This window comes from Hyperolius riggenbachi, chromosome 3, assembly GCF_040937935.1.
Source record: "Hyperolius riggenbachi isolate aHypRig1 chromosome 3, aHypRig1.pri, whole genome shotgun sequence".
NCBI classification, from domain to species: Eukaryota; Metazoa; Chordata; class Amphibia; order Anura; family Hyperoliidae; genus Hyperolius; species Hyperolius riggenbachi.
In genome coordinates, this window is record NC_090648.1 from 14909992 (window position 1) to 14927789 (window position 17798).

The following is a 17798-nucleotide window of genomic DNA, read 5'->3' on the forward strand; positions in this document are numbered from 1 at the left end:
GCGCTGGAGTGCATGCCATGAAGGTAGGACAGCGCAGTAAATCAACTCTCAACTTTGCAGGTCCTTTTCATTATAAATAGCCTGTAAGGGTATAGCGTAACCTATGCACTGCCGACTTCCTGAGCTGCTCTCTGCTTACCTGGCCCGGCGCGGTGTAATATTGCTGCACAGAGCCTTTGTCAGCCGCACTCCAGCAATACGCTCATCTAGCAGGTCCACAACGCGGACGTTCTGCGGCATCGGCAGCGGTCCAAGCAGGATTCCTCTGCAAAGATCACCGGTGATCCGGACATATTGTGGTGCTGCGATATGTAGTGGCAGCCATGGGTAGCAGTATTGGGGGGGAGGACGTCACACCTGGAAGTTTCAAAACTAACTTGGTCTATTTTTTTGGCTTTTGAGATATTATGGGGCAGCACGGTGGTGTAGTGGTTAGCTCTCTCGCCTTGCACGCTGGGTCCCTGGTTTGCCTCCCAGCCAGGTCAACATCTGTAAGGAGTTTGTATGTTCTCCCTATGTCTGCGTGGGTTTCCTCCGGGCACTCCGGATTCCTCACACATCCCAAAAACATACAGATAAGTTAACTGGCTTCCCCCTAAAATTGTCTCTAGGCTATGATACATACACTACACGATACATTCATAGACATATGACTATTATTATTATTATTATTTTTTACTATTTATATAGTGCCGACTTCTTCCGCAGCGCTGTACAGAGTATATTGTCTTGTCACTAACTGTCCCTCAGAGGGGCTCACAATTTAATACCTACCATAGTCATATGTCTGTGTACAGTATGTATCGTAGTCTAGGGACAATTTAGGTGGAAGCCAATTAACTTATCTGTAGGGTTTTGGGATGTGGGAGGAAACCGGAGTACCCGGGGGAAACCCACACAGACACGGGGAGAACATACAAACTCCTTGCACATGTAGACCTGGCTGGGATTTGAACAGAGGACCCAGCGCTTGCAAGGCGGGAGCCCCAACCACTACACAATTGTGCTGCCATGACTATGGTAGGGACTAGATTGTAAGCCCCTCTGAGGACAGTTAGTGACAATATATGTCGGCGCTATATAAATATTTAAATAAATAAAAAATTATGAGTAAACTTTTTAGAAGAATCATTTAGAGATGTGGGGCTAGGTGCACAGTAGGATATTGAGGTGCTGCTTTATAAACTCTTATAACGCAGCTTACCGCAATGCAATGTGACGTTCACAGTGCGACGTCAGCGTTGCATTGCAGCGTCATGGTAACGCTCTGCTTGCAGTGTGCTACCTCTAGACACACACGTTACTGGCTACAGGGAAGCATACTTTTCATTGCCTGTATGCTTCACTGTACCTACGTAATGTGATGGTAACGCAGCTTTTATCTGCGTTACCACTTTTTTGTTGTGTTGCGACTTAAACGTCGCATTACAGCGCAACATCCCACTGTGAACCAGGCCTGAACATTTTCTTTCTTCTTTTTCAGGGCGCACCTTAAATGACCCCTTAATGGTGTTTCTACGCCTTGATCATAATTGTTTCTGTTCGGAACAGGAAACTATTTTATTACTCTTTTTTTTTTACGTTGATCCAGATGAGATCTGAAAAATTAGAATATCGGGCAAAAGTCTGTTTATTTCAGCAATCAACCTAAAAGGTGACAATAATCTATGGAATAGGAACCCTTTGCAGGTGTTTAGGATGAATTAGCTGATTAGAGGCCGACACTGAGCCGAGAATATTGAGCATTCTCACAATATTCTGATGGGCTGAGATTATAATTTGGGGGTTCTCATAAGCTGTAATCCATAATCAACATTATATCAAATAAAGGCTTGAAATATCTCGCTTTGCATGTAATGAGTGGTGGTGGCTGGATGGTGTAATGGTTAAGGGCTCTGCCTCTGACACAGGAGACCTGGGTTCGAATCTCGGCTCTGCCTCTTCTGCCTGCCAGCACCTATTCAGTAGGAGACCTTAGGCAAGTCTCCCTAACACTGCTACTGCCTATAGAGCGCCCCCTAGTGGCTGCAGCTCTGGCGCTTTGAGTCCGCCAGGAGAAAAGCGTGATATAAATGTTATTTGCCGTGTCTTTTAAGTTGAATGACTGAAATAAATAGAGTTTTGCAGGATATTCTAATTTTCGAGTTTCCCCCGTAAGAGGATGTATCAGTTCTGGATGACCCCTCCTGTATCTTATGAGCGTCGGTTGCCTTTTTATAGGCCGCGTCTCGCGTGTTTACCGATATAGAAACCTGCGCTGAAGCCCTCATTTTATATAGTAGTGCGGCTACAGGGGGATATTACTCCAGAAATCTGTGTATGAATATGTTTATGGCGGAGGCGGGGCCTGAATCGGGCTCTGCTGGGTAGTTTATGGAGGATAAAGAGGAGGTAGCAGGTTCTGCATTGGAGGAGACTGTCCACATAACATGCTAATAATATCGGCTAGTGGGCAAATTAAAAAGGCACCTGAGGTGAGAGGAGGCTGCCATATTTATTTCCTTATAAACAATGCCAGTTGCCTGGCAGCCCTGCTGATCTGTTTGGCTGAAGTAGTGTCTGAATCACACACCTGAAACAAACATGCAGCTATCCAGTCACACTTCAGTCAGATCACCTGATATGCTGCATGCTTGTTCAGGGGCTGTGGGTAAACATATTAGAAGCAGCAGGACAGTCGGGCAATCTGCATTGTGTAAAAGGAAATACATATGGCAGCCTCCATATACATCTCACTTCAGGTTCCCTATAATGCAGCTTGGAATTGGGACCATCAGACACACTTCCTGAGGACTTGGATTGGCCCAATCCCAAGCTTCCAAACTTTGTATTTTGAGTGTGTATATATGATTTTTTTTATGAGTTTTTTGAACACAGATAAATATGTGAGAACCAATAATTGGTCCAGCCAATTAAAAACAAAAGCAGACTTAAGCTAAGTACCCACATGTGATAAGTGTCCCGCCATCGGGGATCGGGAATCGATTTGAGGAACAATGCTGTACAGACACATCCGTAACCTAAGGGCTAGCGATGTGTTCTGCTGCTATGGTGGGGGGGGGGGGGAGACAAGGGAGCGGCTTCAGTCAGTCGTAGAGATTAAAATAAGCATTAAGCATTGTGACCGGTCCTGCTCGGGCATCGGGAGTCGTTAAGGATCCGACAGGATGTCTGAGCAGGATTAATCACACAAAGATCATCTGCTGGAAGGGTTGTTATTTGCTGTTTGGGAGGACTGTTAAGACAAGACAAGACAAGACAAATAACATTTATATTGCGCTTTTCTCCTTGCGGACTCAAAGCGCCAGAGCAGAGCAGCAGCCACTAGGGCGCGCTCTATTGGCAGTAGCAGTGTAAGGGAGACTTGCCAAAGGTCTCCTACTGAATTAGTGCTGGCTTACTGAACAGGGTGCATACACACGCACTATTGTAACAAACGACGGGTCCGTCAGACCCTCCCGCTGGGCAGACGTTCTGCTGACAGTAGGACGTGTGTACACGCTGTCGGCAGACTGATAAGACTGTTTCTGACAGATCCGCTCAGCAGATCAGTCTGCCAACAGCGCGTACTCACGTCCTACTGTCGGCAGAACCAGGGCTGTGGAGTCGGTCCAAAAATCCACTGACTCCGACTCCTCAGTTTAGGATTCCACCGATTCCAACTCCGACTCCTCGACTCCGACTCCTCTAATTTGCATATTACAATTTTGTTGATTAAAAGTATGTAACATGAAATTCGTCTCTTAACTGCCAACGCTTAGGTATTTTACAAGACAACTGAAGTGAGAAGGATATGTAGACTACTATATTTATTCCCTTTAGACTAAAACTAGTCCTTGGTAAGAGTACTTGTAAAAGGTACAAACCAGAACAAAGAACATCTATCAGGCCCTAGGCAATGTAAGTGTGGGTACATGTAAGAGTGATGTGCAGGTACTCTGCAGGGGAATGAGGAGATTCTTCCTCTATTACACATTCTTCATGCACAATATGTACAAGGTTTATGGGTGACAGACAACACCTCTGTGTTCAATGTGCACAGCATTCTCAGTGGATTCCCTGCAGCTCTGTGGGGAGTGCATATGTAGAGTATAGTACTACTGTGTAACAAAGTAAACCTGAAACAGATGAAATTAAATTTTTATACATACCTGGGGCTTCCTCCTGCCGCCTTCAGGATAATCAGTCCCTCGTTGTCCTCCTCCACCACCTGGATCTTCTGATATGAGTCCAGGTACTTGAGTCAGTGTGGCGTAGTGCGCATGCACACACTCCGCTGCCGGGAGCGTACTACACCTGGGCAGCATTATTGCGCAGGTGCATAACGCTCCTGGCTGTGGAAGCAGCATACAGCCGCACTGCGCTGACTGGCTGAATTACCAGGACTCATAGCAGAAAATCCGGGTGGTGGAGGACAGCGAGGGACTGATTAGCCTGAAGGGGGCTGGAGGAAGCCCCAGGTATGTATAAAACTTTACTTTTCATCCGTCTCAGTTACCCTTTAATTTGTAGTCACCAAACCAAATTTTAACAACATATCATATTATTTGATTTCTTGAGCAAAGGGAGTGCATACATTTGCATAAATCAGCATCAATGCAGAATTATTTCCATCTCATTGACCATCTCTATTAGTGACACAGCTACACATCAGGCTTTATTCTTACAGCATAGATGTTATTTAGTATATATAAGAGATTCCTGTGTACACATCATATATACAGTCACAATCAGATATGTATATCTGACCTTAAAAATACGGGGAGTGCTTTATTGAAGCAGCACAAGTAACTAATTCTGATTGGTTTATTTCATTTTTGTGGACTAAGCACAGCTATTACTGTATGTATAAATTATTTATGATGAGTATTATCTGAGAAATAGAACATTTTATCATATTTTCTATTTTAATTACAGTTACTAATTCATTAGGAGTCGGAGTCGGTGCATTTTTTCCCGACTCCGACTCCAGGCACCCAAAATTGCCCGACTCCACGACTCCGACTCCACAGCCCTGGGCAGAACGTCCACCCAGCGGACCCGTCGTTTGTTACATTAGTGCGTGTGTACACACTTTTACCTTTTTTTTTGGGGGGGGGGGGGGGGTGGAATCTTGGTTCTATTGAGAAGGAAAACTATTTGAGGCTGGTGCACACATAGCAGAAACGCTAGCGTTGCAGAAAACGCTGCGTTTTTGCCTCTAATGGAAGTCTATGGGCAGCAGGAAAAATGCTTATAAAACGCATATGCATCTTCTATGCGGTTTTAAAGCTGCGTTTTCAAAAAGGCTGGTTTTGTTGCATAGTGTGCAGGAATGCTGCCAAAACGCATAACGTAAGTAATGACAAGCAATCGGCACTAAAAGTGGTAAAAACCTGTTTGGAAAAGAAACAAATAAGCTCTTGTTCACGCTGCTTTTCTCCAAAGTGGCACCGCTATTTGGTGATCTGTCTGGTGGCGATCGACTGATCACCTCTGTATAACGATTGTCACTTAATGCTGTCACACTAAACTTTTATTAATAAAGTGGACCTGAACTCAGGACTTCCTCTCTGCTCTAAAAGATACGCAACAGCTTAATAATCGCTAAAGAAAACATTTCTTTGTGACAGCTGATACAAATCCTGCAATATAGCTGCAGCATGTCTACTTCCTGCTTTCATGGAAGCCAACATATTGTTAACATCCTGTGTTTACCAATTAGTTGCTCTGCCAAAGCAGTCAGCTGACACAGCTGAGAGAACAAATTATAACTTGTGATGAGTTACAGATGAGGGGTAATTAGACAGGCTAAACTCTCTAAATACATACAGGGTGCATTTCTCTGATTTCCTTCTGTCCTGTGCAAGAGTTCAGGTCCAGTTTCAGGCTTATACCAGAGGCGGTGCAATTATTAATATTTCTCACAAAGTGTTAGATTCTTCTAGTTCAGTACCTCTTCCCCCGCTATTCAGTAAATGCAGCATATAAGTTCAAATTAGAATCACCTTTATATGGTCTTATCACAAATAAGCACAATAGACTTATCTCTGCCCAGTTCCCCTCGTCCCACCCAGGGCTGTGGAGTCGGGCAATTTTTGGGTACTTGCAGCGACTCCTAATAAATGTAAACTGTAATGAATCGAAATTTCTCAGATAACCGTGATTGTAAGTTGAAAGCCCTCTGCGCGCAATTCTCTGCCTACGCCTCCAGGGGGCTACTACGAGTCTGGCTCGGGGTTACCGCTCTGAGCTGCAGTTTTCCGCACTGATTGGGGTTACCGCTAACCTGGATCCAGTGCTGTGACCCCTGGAGATCTGCTTGTCTGAAGCCTCACGCAGGCTCCTCGTGCCTGCGCAGTACAACAGATCCATTTGGGCTTGGCCATTTCTGCTGCAGCCCATCACAACGCCGCTACTGCACCCACGTGAGGCGCTGTTGTAAATATTTTTGTGAGTTACTCTTCCAGCGCTAAATTGGGCTGGCTGAGGAAGACCTAAAGTTCCCTAAACTTACAGGTTTACTTTAATAAGATCCACTGGAACTCCGTATCAGCTTGGTTCCTGGGTATAGCTCCACTTCTTTGCATAAAATGGCCCGGGCTATATCAGATATAGAAAAGGTCGAGGCCTTTTTCTGCAAGGTGGCTGAACTACACGCTGGAATTAAGGTTATAGGGGAGCTCCGGTGGATCTTATTATACAAATTGACTTGCTGGGGCATTCACCTTGACAATGACAGGCCGGGATGGGGTGAAGAGTCTTCCAGGCCAGGAGATTTGTTTTGTTCCCAAAAGCAGATGCCATCTTAATATAGCTTTAACATTCCTAAGCTTTGGCAGCTATGAAATGCCTTTTATGTTACATACTTTCCATCAACAAGGCTGTTATATGCAAATGAGAGGAGTCGGAGGAATCCTAAACTAAGTCGGAGTTTAGTCCCTCCATTATTTGCCTTCTGTAAAACACCTCTATTTCTGGCCTAATTACAGTGTACCCCAACAGACAGTCATTATCTGATTATTTCACAAGAATAGCCATTCCCTTTAGACTGCTTTCACAGTGGGACGTTACAGGCGCACGTTAGAGCAGCCTGCAACGCAGCCCCACCGCACAGTAATGAAAAATCAATGGGCTTGTTCACAGTGCCCACGTTGCGTTACAGTGTAACGCAGCAAAGTGCTGCATGCGAGACTGCTTGCACATGCTCAGTCATGTTGGGGAGGAGGGGAGAGCGGCCGGGCACATGGCTAATTAATATTCACTGCACTCAGTGACGTGCAGTGTTTACTTCCTGGAGCGGCCGCTCTGTGCGGCGATTGGCCGGCCGGGACCACGTGATGCCGCATGCGTCCAACAGTACGCATCACGGACGCCAGAGTGAGCTGCACAACGCGGCTCACTCCGACGTCCACACCAGAGAGCACCAGGCGTTGCGTTAGGGGCACGTTATGTGCCCTATGATGTCCCCTAAATGCAACATCCTGGTGTGTAACTAGCCTTAAATTGAACCTGACATGAGAGGAGTATGGAGGCTTGGCTGTCGTGCTGAGCTTTAGTTTTATTTGAGTCACAGCCCGGGAACAAGCATGAGTCTGACCTGCTGCTCATTTTGGTCCAGTGGCCAAGTCCCCCCCATAAAATCTTTTACCTTTTAAGCAAGTAAAAAAAAAAATGAAAGAAATATTAGGTATCATCAGTTTAATCATTAACCACTTATTCTGAATAATTTTATTTTGTTAAAAAGAGTTTAAAATTTTAGTTAAAATAAAAATAGCAGCAGTTCTTTGAAAACCGGAATGAGGCATAAATTGGGACAGAATTGAAGGTAGCTCAGTCTGGAAAATGTATTTTTGTCGTTAAAAATAAAAAAAAAATACGGTAGTTTTTACCAGGTTTGTTTTTTTAATGATTTTACAAAATGACTGATGACTTGTTGACATGACTGCATTTTCACAATTCAAAAAATTTAGCAAAAAAATTTGTTTTGTTTTTTTTTACTTTGGAAAAATATTTCATTTTCACTTACCTCTTTACAAGTATTCCTGGAGGTTCCTTACAGAACCTAATCCAGGTCTGAAACATACCTGGAAAAAACAAGAGTTTGCTATTTAAAACAGAAAGTATTTGCGATAATTCAGGTTGGAGTGAGCTTCAGATGTCTCCCAGGCACCACTGCTGAATATATGCAAATTAACCATTGTTGAATTATTGGATTATTGTTGGATTAGTATGACTCTGTACAAATTAACAAACTGACACATCATTGCATTCCAGCGGTTCTAGAGGTGTGTTTAGCTGCTAAGGGCAACAATGATTAATTTGCATATATTCAGCAGTGATGCATTGTAGGAAACATCTCAAGCTCATTCCAACCTGAATTATTGCAAATTCTTTCTGTTTTAAAGGGAAGGTTCAAGCAAAATAAAAAAATGAGTTTTACTTACCTGGGGCTTCTACCAGCCCCATGCAGCCATCCTGTGCCCTCGTAGTCACTCACTGCCGCTCCAGTCCCCCGCTGGCAGCTTACCGACCTCGGAGGTCGGCGGGACGCATTGCATACATTTTTACGCATTCCCGCTAGTGCAGGAACATCAACACATATATTTTTACGCATTACTGGTTCAATGCGTACATTTTTTACGCATTAAACCACTAACACGTAAAAATGTATGTGTTAATGTTCCTGCACTAGCGGGAATGCGTAAAAATGTATGCAATGCGTCCCGCCGACCTCCTAGGTCGGCAAGCTGCCAGCGGGGGACTGGAGCGGCAGTGAGTGACTACGAGGGCACAGGATGGCTACATGGGGCTGGTAGAAGCAGAACTAGCTGGTGGAGGGGGACTGGAGCAGCAGTGAGTGACTACGAGGGCACAGGATGGCTGCATGGGGCTGGTAGAAGCCCCAGGTAAGTGAAACTCATTTTTATATTTTGCTTGGACATTCCCTTTAAGAAAGCAAACTTTTGATTTCCATAGCATTTTTAGTAAGGGGGCTTTTAGGACCATTGTAGCCCCTCACACACTCCACTGAGTTCTGGGTCACCATGAGCTGGCTGGTTAGTCTGTATGCCTGAAGAAGAAACTTATAGTTTTGAAAGCTTGCAGAGAAATCTTGTACAGTGTCACTCTCTGCACTGTGCTGACCATCTTGGCTTTCTGTGTTCTGTATACTGATTGGGGTTGTGTTTTCTTCCGCAGATAACCAGTTTAGGATGTCGATTCTGGAGCGCTTAGAGCAGATGGAGCGCAGGATGGCGGACATGAGCTCAGGCCAGCTTCAGCACCCGCCGGCCCCGCCCAGCGGTCAGCGAAGTGGAGACAATCAGGTGAGCGCTCTGCAAGCCCCGCCTTGGCCACACCCCCACAGTGGCGGCAATCCTGTGAGTAAAGCACCTCCCACAACCCCCTGTACTTTATATACATGACACTTCTCTCCCCTGGACCCCATACAGAGTAGCATCGGAGCCAAGTCATACTCACCTCTCCTGCAGACACGCTGCTTCCTGTGTGCTTCCGTTATCAGGGTCACTGAGTATGGGCACTGGGAGATGACAGCAGCCCACAGGAGGGAGTGCGCCAGCCAGATAGGAAAGGGTGACTTGGCTTCACTACGTCAATGCTCTGCAGGGACCCAGGATTATCAGGTGGACACCTGGGGTGCCCATCACTAGCTCTAGCTCCCCCCATCGATACCGCTACACCCCCACCACGCCCCAGCCCGCTCCCTCTTGACCACCACTAAAACCATCCTGTCCTATCCCTAATATCAGTTAAATCAGCCAGAAATCAATCGGAATTATGATCAGGGGGCATGTTGGGAAATCAATCCTTGGCAAAGTCAATCACAGTGGTTGAATCTGCCAAGGAATATTGCATAGTGTATGGGAACCTTTACAGTAGGTATTAAAATCAGACAGATCGATCGGTTCAATGTTGGTGGTCACACCAGCGTTTCATGTCGACGTTCGGTCAGAGTTGGAGTCAAGCAGATGCCACTTGCAGCATCCTTTTGTTTTGCCACCAACGTCATGCCAAGCAATGCACGTCTACTGCACTAATTTTCAGGAACTGTTATGCGGCAATGGCGATCATCCATACGCGTGTGAATCTAGCCTGAGACTCAGAAGAATGGCAGGTAGTATCCGGAAGAGAGGTGACAAGATGGCAGGTGGGAATGTGTGGCAGCAGGTCAAAGGCTGTAATAAACACAGCCTGGAGAACATGACGGAAGTCTTTTTTTGTGAAATGTGTATACTTGTTGTTTTTTTTTGCATATAAGACGCACCTTTTCTCCCCCAAAAAAGAGGGAGAAAAAGTCCCTGTGTCTTATATGCCGAATACAAGGAGTCCCCAACTTACAAATGCCTGCCGATACGAACTGCTGCGATCTCCCTGTATTGGCCCCCCGTTTGTCCTCCACTCCCCCCATGTGTCCTCCTCTGCCCCGTGTATAACGATCAGAAGCAGCAGCACGGCTCACCTAATCCACAGCTCCAGCGGCGATCAGAGACCTCCCCTCTCTTTCACTGCTCCTCTAGTGCCGGCTTCTGCTGATGATGCGATCAACAGAAGCCGGCACTAGGAGAGCCATGAGAGAGATGAGATCTGTGATGCTGCTTTTGATAGTTATACACGGGGGCAGAGGAGGACACACTGGGGACAGAAGGGGACACACGAGTGATAGAATGGGACACAGGAGGATACAATCATTTGGGGAGAACATCTACAAGACACTTCTGGACCATGGACCCACCTAGGTGCGTCTTATAGTTTGGGAGCGTGTTATATTCCCCCCCCCCCCCCCCCCCAAAAAAAAAAAACCTATGTCCCTTCTCATATCAATGCCAGTCTCTGAGGGTGTAGATCTGTCTGTCCATCTTCCCACGCTTTGCCTTCCCAAACCACTACCTTATAACATTACATAAGATTTGTGGTGTGTCCTCAAGGATTTGCACTTGGGCCATGTCTCTGTGATGTTGTCTATTTTTGTACTTGTAAATAAGCCGTCGTGACTTGTGCCAGTTTTCCAAGAAGGAGTTTACAAGTTTTAAGCTGTTTTATTGTTGCCAATGACAGAGCGTATGTCCTTCCTCTCTTACATCTCCTTACAAGGACCTAATGATGCCCAGACTCTCATTGACCAGCTCCTTAGCTTCCCTACTGACTAGATATTTATGTGTGGACTGGTGGATGTGGAGCTTTAGGCTACTTACAGGGAACGTTGACTTTCTCAAGCCAACGGCGTTCAGCTGCAGTTTATAATCAGCTGGATACATTGTGCCTGTTGTACACAGACCTTTGTCTCAAGTTCAGGTGGACCTCTGAGGATGGGTTCCTACTTGAGCCAGACCATGAATGGCCATCAGACACTCGGATAATGTAGTGTCCACTCCAATGGTCCGTTGTGGTCCAGTTGATGCCAGGGGGAGATGCATTTCAACCATAGGCTATATGAGAAAACAAATAGTGGACAACACAAAAGTGCGGTCCGCTTACCAGACTGACAAGTGTGAACGGATGCCACTTATAAAATAGGACCCATTCTCTGACAATTCTCCAATACGGTAAAATGGACAAGAAGAAAAGCCTGTTTTATTATTAATATAATTATTATGGATTTATGAAGCGGCAACATATTCTGTAGCTCTGTACATAGTAAGAAACAAACATGGGGTAAATAATAATACAGACAATGGTATACACCATTTTCTGATGTACTGGGAACACAGCTTAAAGGGTTACCTCCCCCCCCCCCCCCCCTAAAAAAAAAGCAGTTTAACTTCCCAACGAGCAGCAACAACCCTCCCAAAGCTGGCCAGTCAGAGGATACTGCACATGCGTGCCCCCGAGCCCCTCGTACCCTGATCACGATCCCGCTGCCTTGAGCACTCTGCGTAATAGAGTTTTTTGTGTACTGTGCAAATGCAGAATGCTTTGTGGTGATCGCCGCTGCTGGTCAGAGGGTCTTGGAAGGACGGCGCGGGCAAAGGGAGACTGCAGGGGGGCCTTTAGATTTCTTTTAAAGGACACATCCGAGGACTTTGAAAATAAAAAATCCACTTACCCGGGGCTTCCTCCAGCCCCTGCCAGCCGTCCTGTGCCCTCGCCACAGCTCCACTCCCTGCTGGTGGTCCGGAGTCCCCTCTGGCCCAAGATGCCGACTGCACCTGCGTGAGCGGCTCAGAGTCCTGCTGACGTCATCTGGACTGTACTGCGCAGGAGCCGTAGTTCTGTACGGTAGTTCTGTGCGTGCGCAGTACAGCCTGGATGACGTCAGTGCGACTCAGTGAGCTGCACAGTGGAACACAGACAAAATGTAGGAAGAAGCCGACCTGGCGAGGTTGGCCTCTGCACCGGAGGGGACCGGGAGCCAACAGAGCTGCGGCGAGGGCACAGAACGGCTGCCAGGGGCTGGAGGAATTTCTCTTTTTTTTAGTTCCTCGGACCTTCACTTTAAGGCTTTGTTCACATTATAAATCGCAAGCGCTAAACGATTTATACTGTGATTTTTGAAGAGCTTTTCCCTGCGATTTGCGCTTAGAAAAGTGCTTTTCTAAGCGATTTTGCTCAGCGATAGTTTTTTCACTTCCTGATGTCAGTCAGTGAAGTGAACTCTTTCACCCGGAAAAGAATAAATACAATGGCCTCAATTCACTAAGATCATGCTGAAGATAATAAGGCAAGAGAAAACTTACCTCCATACAGTGAGAGAGTTATCTTATCTCTTCATTCCTTACGTTACCTCCTCTGTAGTTAATTTACCTCCTCTGTAGTTATTTTCACACACAGTTAATTAACAACCTGTCTTTATCTCTGAAGTTATTTTAAGGATTGAAGAGTTCACTTAAAGACAGAAGAGTTAACTTTAGGTTTGCCTGAGGTAAAATGTTTTCTGAGTACTACATGTCTCGTCACCATGGTGATAACTAGAGAAACGTTATTAAAGACAGGAGATAAGCTTAGTGAATTGAGGCCAATGTATTTATTCATAAAGTGCTATGGGAATCGATATACAAGGAAATTGATATACAAAGTGCTTTTTTAAGTGCTTTGCGATTTCCCTATACTTTCCATTGAGCTAAAGCGCTCAGAAAATGTTACATGTAGCGAATTTGCGATTTCAATGAAATCGATATTCTAACATGTGAACACTGCCATAGGAAATCATTACACAAGAGCTTTTAGGGCGATTTGCAAAATCGCCAACGCTTAAAAAAGTCAACAAACACTGATTGTATGAACAAGCCGTAAAGGGGCGTAACTGTGCAACAATGCTTGTCACACAAGGAGAGGCCTCCCTTTACTGTATCACAGCAACGCATCATTTACCATGAGCCCCAGGGAGGGCGACATACGGCGCCTGATGGAGATGCTCCCAGTGGGAGGGGTAAGGAGGGGAGCAATGGACTCGCCCACCGGTTATCACTTAAAGACCCCTCCACATGCTGCATCATTACGTGGCCTCAGGGGGATCCTGTACACATGCTAGGTTTCTCCAACCAAGATTGCCCCCAACCGTCCACCTTGGCCTAGAATAGTATATTGTGTGTACGAGGCTTTAAGGGAACCTGAAGTGAGAGGGACATGAAGGCGGCCATATTTATTTCCTGTTAAACAATACCGGTTGCCTGGCAGCCCTGCTGATTTCTATAGTTTCTGAATCTCACACCTGGAACAAGCATGCAGCTAATCCAGTCTGACTTCAGTAAGAGCACCTGATCTGCTGCATGCTTGTTCAGGGGCTATGGCTTAAAGCATTAGAGGCAGAGGATCAGCAGGACAGCCAGGCAATCTGCATTGTTTAAAAGGAAATAAATGTGGCAGCCTCCATATCCCTCTCACCTCGGGTGTCCTTTAAGAAGCTTGGAATTGATCCAATCCAATGAACTTCTTGCTGCTTTTTTATTGGTCCACATCCAAGCTGCAGATTATTTGCATGAAAGCTGTAGTTATTGGCATGTCATTGAGGATCTGTGGTGGTGATTGGCTGTGTGATCTTGTGCTGGACACACTGTGTTCCCATCTGTGTATGTGACTGTTTATAGGTGACACTCAGTGACCGGTACACACAGATCCCCTCTCTTGTGGTGACAGCACATACAGAACGTCCTCCGGCACATCTGTTGTGTGTTATACTGCACTCCTGTCCGTCCAGCAGTGAGCAGCATTGTGCAATATCGCTACACTTTATTGTATGTTATTCCTGGGCCAGCAGCCTGCTTCTGTCACTTACATCATGGAAAATGTTTATTAACCGGCTCTAAAGTCTTGGACAGATCCCACAGAACTGGGTGACGCCCATGCAGCGTCTTGTAACCATGATGTTCAGCTGTCCCTCCTTTTCATGTGACCGATAGGAAAGAAAGACACACCTACTGCCTGTCCCTGGTATGATAGACCAACACGAAGAGTCCACAGCACCACGTCAGTAATATATAGCTCTTTTATTATTTAAAGGATATCTCAACTGACATTTGACATGATGAGATAGACATGTGTATATACAGTGCCTAGCACACAAATAACTATGCTGTGTTCCTTTTTTTCTTTCTCTGCCTGAAAGAGTTAAAAATCAGGTATGTAAGTGGCTGACTCAGTCCTGACTCAGACAGGAAGTGACTACAGTGTGACTCTCCCTGATAAGAAATTCCAACTATAAAACACTTTCCTAGCAGAAAATGGCTTCTGAGAGCAAGAAAGAGATAAAAAGAGGAATTTCTTATCAGTGAGGGTCACATTGTAGTCACTTCCTGTCTGAGTCAGGACTGAGTCAGCCACTTACATACCTGATATTTAACTCTTTCAGACAGAGAAAGAAAAAAAAAAGGAACACAGCATAGTTATTTGTGTGCTAGGCACTGTACATACACGTCTATCTCATCATGTCACATTTCAGTTCGGGTATCCTTTAAAAAGACAAAGAGATAGCCATAACAGCGACAGCTTGAGGAAGGACCTTGTCCGAAACAGTGTCTGTCGCTGTTATGGCTATCTCTTTGTCTTTTTAAATAATAAAAGAGCTATATATTACTGACGTGGTGCTGTGGACTCTTCGTGTTGGACTTTGCTGACCCACTGAGGGCTACTGGGTCTATCCACTTTAGCACACGTCTGTCCCCATTTGGGTGCTGGTCTATCCAGTTTCTACGTGGTATGATAGAGACAGTGGGCTCCTTCTTAACCTGAATCTGTTCTCAAGTCAGAACACTGTGCCAGCTCTGTGCCCTGGGCCTCCAGTATCCCCCTCTGTATCACCTATGTCCCCCTGTGCCTCCAGTGTCTCCCTCTGTATCACCTCTGTCCCCCTGTGCCTCCAGTGTCCCTCTCTGTGTCACCTCTGTTCCCCCTGTGCCTCCAGTGTCCCCCACTGTGTCACCTCTGTCACCCAATGCCTCCAGTGTCCCCCATTGTGTCACCTCTGTCCTCCTGTGCCTCCAGTGTCCCCCTCTGTGACACCTCTGTTCCCCCAGTATCCCCCTCTGTGTCACCTCTGTTCCTTCAGTCTCCCCCTCTGTGTCACCTCGGTTCCCCTGTGCCTCTAGTGTCCCCCACTGTATCACCTCTGTCACCCAATGCCTCCAGTGTCTCCCTCTGTATCACCTCTGTCCCCCTGTGCCTCCAGTGTCCCCCTCTGTGTTACCTCTGTCTCCTGTGCCTTCAGTGTTCCCATTTATGTCAACTCTGTTCCTCAATTGTCCCCATCTGTGCCACCTCTGCCCCCCCTTATCCAGTTTAATCCGCAAAATAATCACCCACAATATCTCTGCTGTCGTCTCACTGGTCACAAGACCCTCTCTTGGGAACCAACGAGGCTGAGGCACTGTGGAGTGTGTAGGAGGTATGACTGCGGAGACATCAGAACTCAAATAATGTGATAGAAAATGTGGCAGCACAGGGTTGTATGGCACATGCGGGCCAGCATAATCCTGTGGGCAGCTCCATGAGACATAGCTCCAGACACTAGAGGGAGCTGTGAGCAGAGAGGAAGGTTGCACAGGATTGTATGGCACATGCGGGTCAGCGTAATCCTGTGGGCAGCACCATCAGACATAGCTCCAGACACTAGAGGGAGCTGTGAGCAGAGGGGAAGGTCGCACAGGATTGTAGTACATGTCGGTCAGTGTAATCCTGTGGGCAGCACCATCAGACACAGCCCCAGACACTAGAGGGAGCTGTGAGCAGAGGGGAAGGTTGCACAGGATTGTATGGCACATGCAGGTCAGCGTAATCCTGTGGGCAGCACCATCAGACATAGCTCCAAACACTAGAGGGAGCTGTGAGCAGAGGGGAAGGTTGCACAGGATTGTATGGCACATACAGGTCAGCGTAATCCTGTGGGCAGCACCATCAGACATAGCTCCAGACACTAGAGGGAGCTGTGAGCAGAGGGGAAGGTCGCACAGGATTGTATGGCACATGCAGGTCAGCGTAATCCTGTGGGCAGCACCATCAGACATAGCTCCAGACACTAGAGGGAGCTGTGAGCAGAGGGGAAGGTTGCACAGGATTGTATGGCACATGCAGGTCAGCGTAATCCTGTGGGCAGCACCATCAGACATAGCTCCAGACACTAGAGGGAGCTGTGAGCAGAGAGGAAGGTCGCACTGGATTGTATGGCACATGCGGGCCAGCGTAATCCTGTGGGCAGCACCATCAGACACAGCTCCAGACACTAGAGGGAGCTGTGAGCAGAGAGGAAGGTCGCACAGGATTGTATGGCACATGCAGGTCAGCATAATCCTGTGGGCAGCACCATCAGACACAGCTCCAGACACTAGAGGGAGCTGTGAGCAGAGGGGAAGGTCACACAGGACTGTATGGCACACGTGGGTCAGTGTAATCCTGTGGACAGCACCATCAGACACAGCTCCAGACACTAGAGGGAGCTGTGAGCAGAGGGGAAGGTCACACAGGATTGTATGGCACACGTGGGTCAGTGTAATCCTGTGGGCAGCACCATCAGACACAGCTCCAGACTCTAGAGGGAGCTGTGAGCAGAGAGGAAGTTCGCACAGGATTGTATGACACACGTGGGGCAGTGTAATCCTGTGGGAGGCACCATCAGACATAGCTCCAGACACTAGAGGGAGCTGTGAGCAGAGGGGAAGGTCGCACAGGATTGTATGGCACATGCAGGTCAGCGTAATCCTGTGGGCAGCACCATCAGACATAGCTCCAGACACTAGATGGAGCTGTGAGCAGAGAGGAAGGTCGCACAGGATTGTATGGCACATGCGGGGCAGCGTGATCCTTTGGGCAGCACCATCAGACATGGCTCCAGACACTAGTTGGAGCTGTGAGCAGAGAGGAAGGTTGACCAGGATTGTATGGCACATGCAGGTCAGCGTAATCCTGTGGGCAGCACCATCAGACATAGCTCCAGACACTAGAGGGAGCTGTGAGCAGAGGGGAAGGTTGCACAGGATTGTATGGCACATGCAGGTCAGCGTAATCCTGTGGGCAGCACCATCAGACATAGCTCCAGACACTAGAGGGAGCTGTGAGCAGAGGGGAAGGTCGCACAGGATTGTATGGCACATGCGGGTCAGCATAATCCTGTGGGCAGCACCATCAGACATAGCTCCAGACACTAGAGGGAGCTGTGAGCAGAGGGGAAGGTCACACAGGATTGTATGGCACACGTGGGTCAGTGTAATCCTGTGGGCAGCACCATCAGACATAGCTCCAGACACTAGAGGGAGCTGTGAGCAGAGGGGAAGGTTGCACAGGATTGTATGGCACATGCGGGTCAGCATAATCCTGTGGGCAGCACCATCAGACACAGCTCCAGACACTAGAGGGAGCTGTGAGCAGAA

At 47.0% G+C, this 17798-nt stretch overlaps 1 protein-coding gene across 3 annotated transcripts in view; it reads left to right on the forward strand.

Annotated features, from left to right (window-relative positions):
- The window catches only part of CAMTA2 (calmodulin binding transcription activator 2), a 183702-nt gene that overhangs the window by 115799 nt on the left and 50105 nt on the right, over positions 1-17798 (forward strand). For all 3 annotated transcript variants that reach the window (XM_068273892.1, XM_068273893.1, XM_068273894.1), the window contains exon 12: positions 9181-9308. In XM_068273892.1, coding sequence (XP_068129993.1) covers positions 9181-9308 — 128 coding nt within the window. The remainder of the gene's footprint in view (positions 1-9180; positions 9309-17798) is intronic.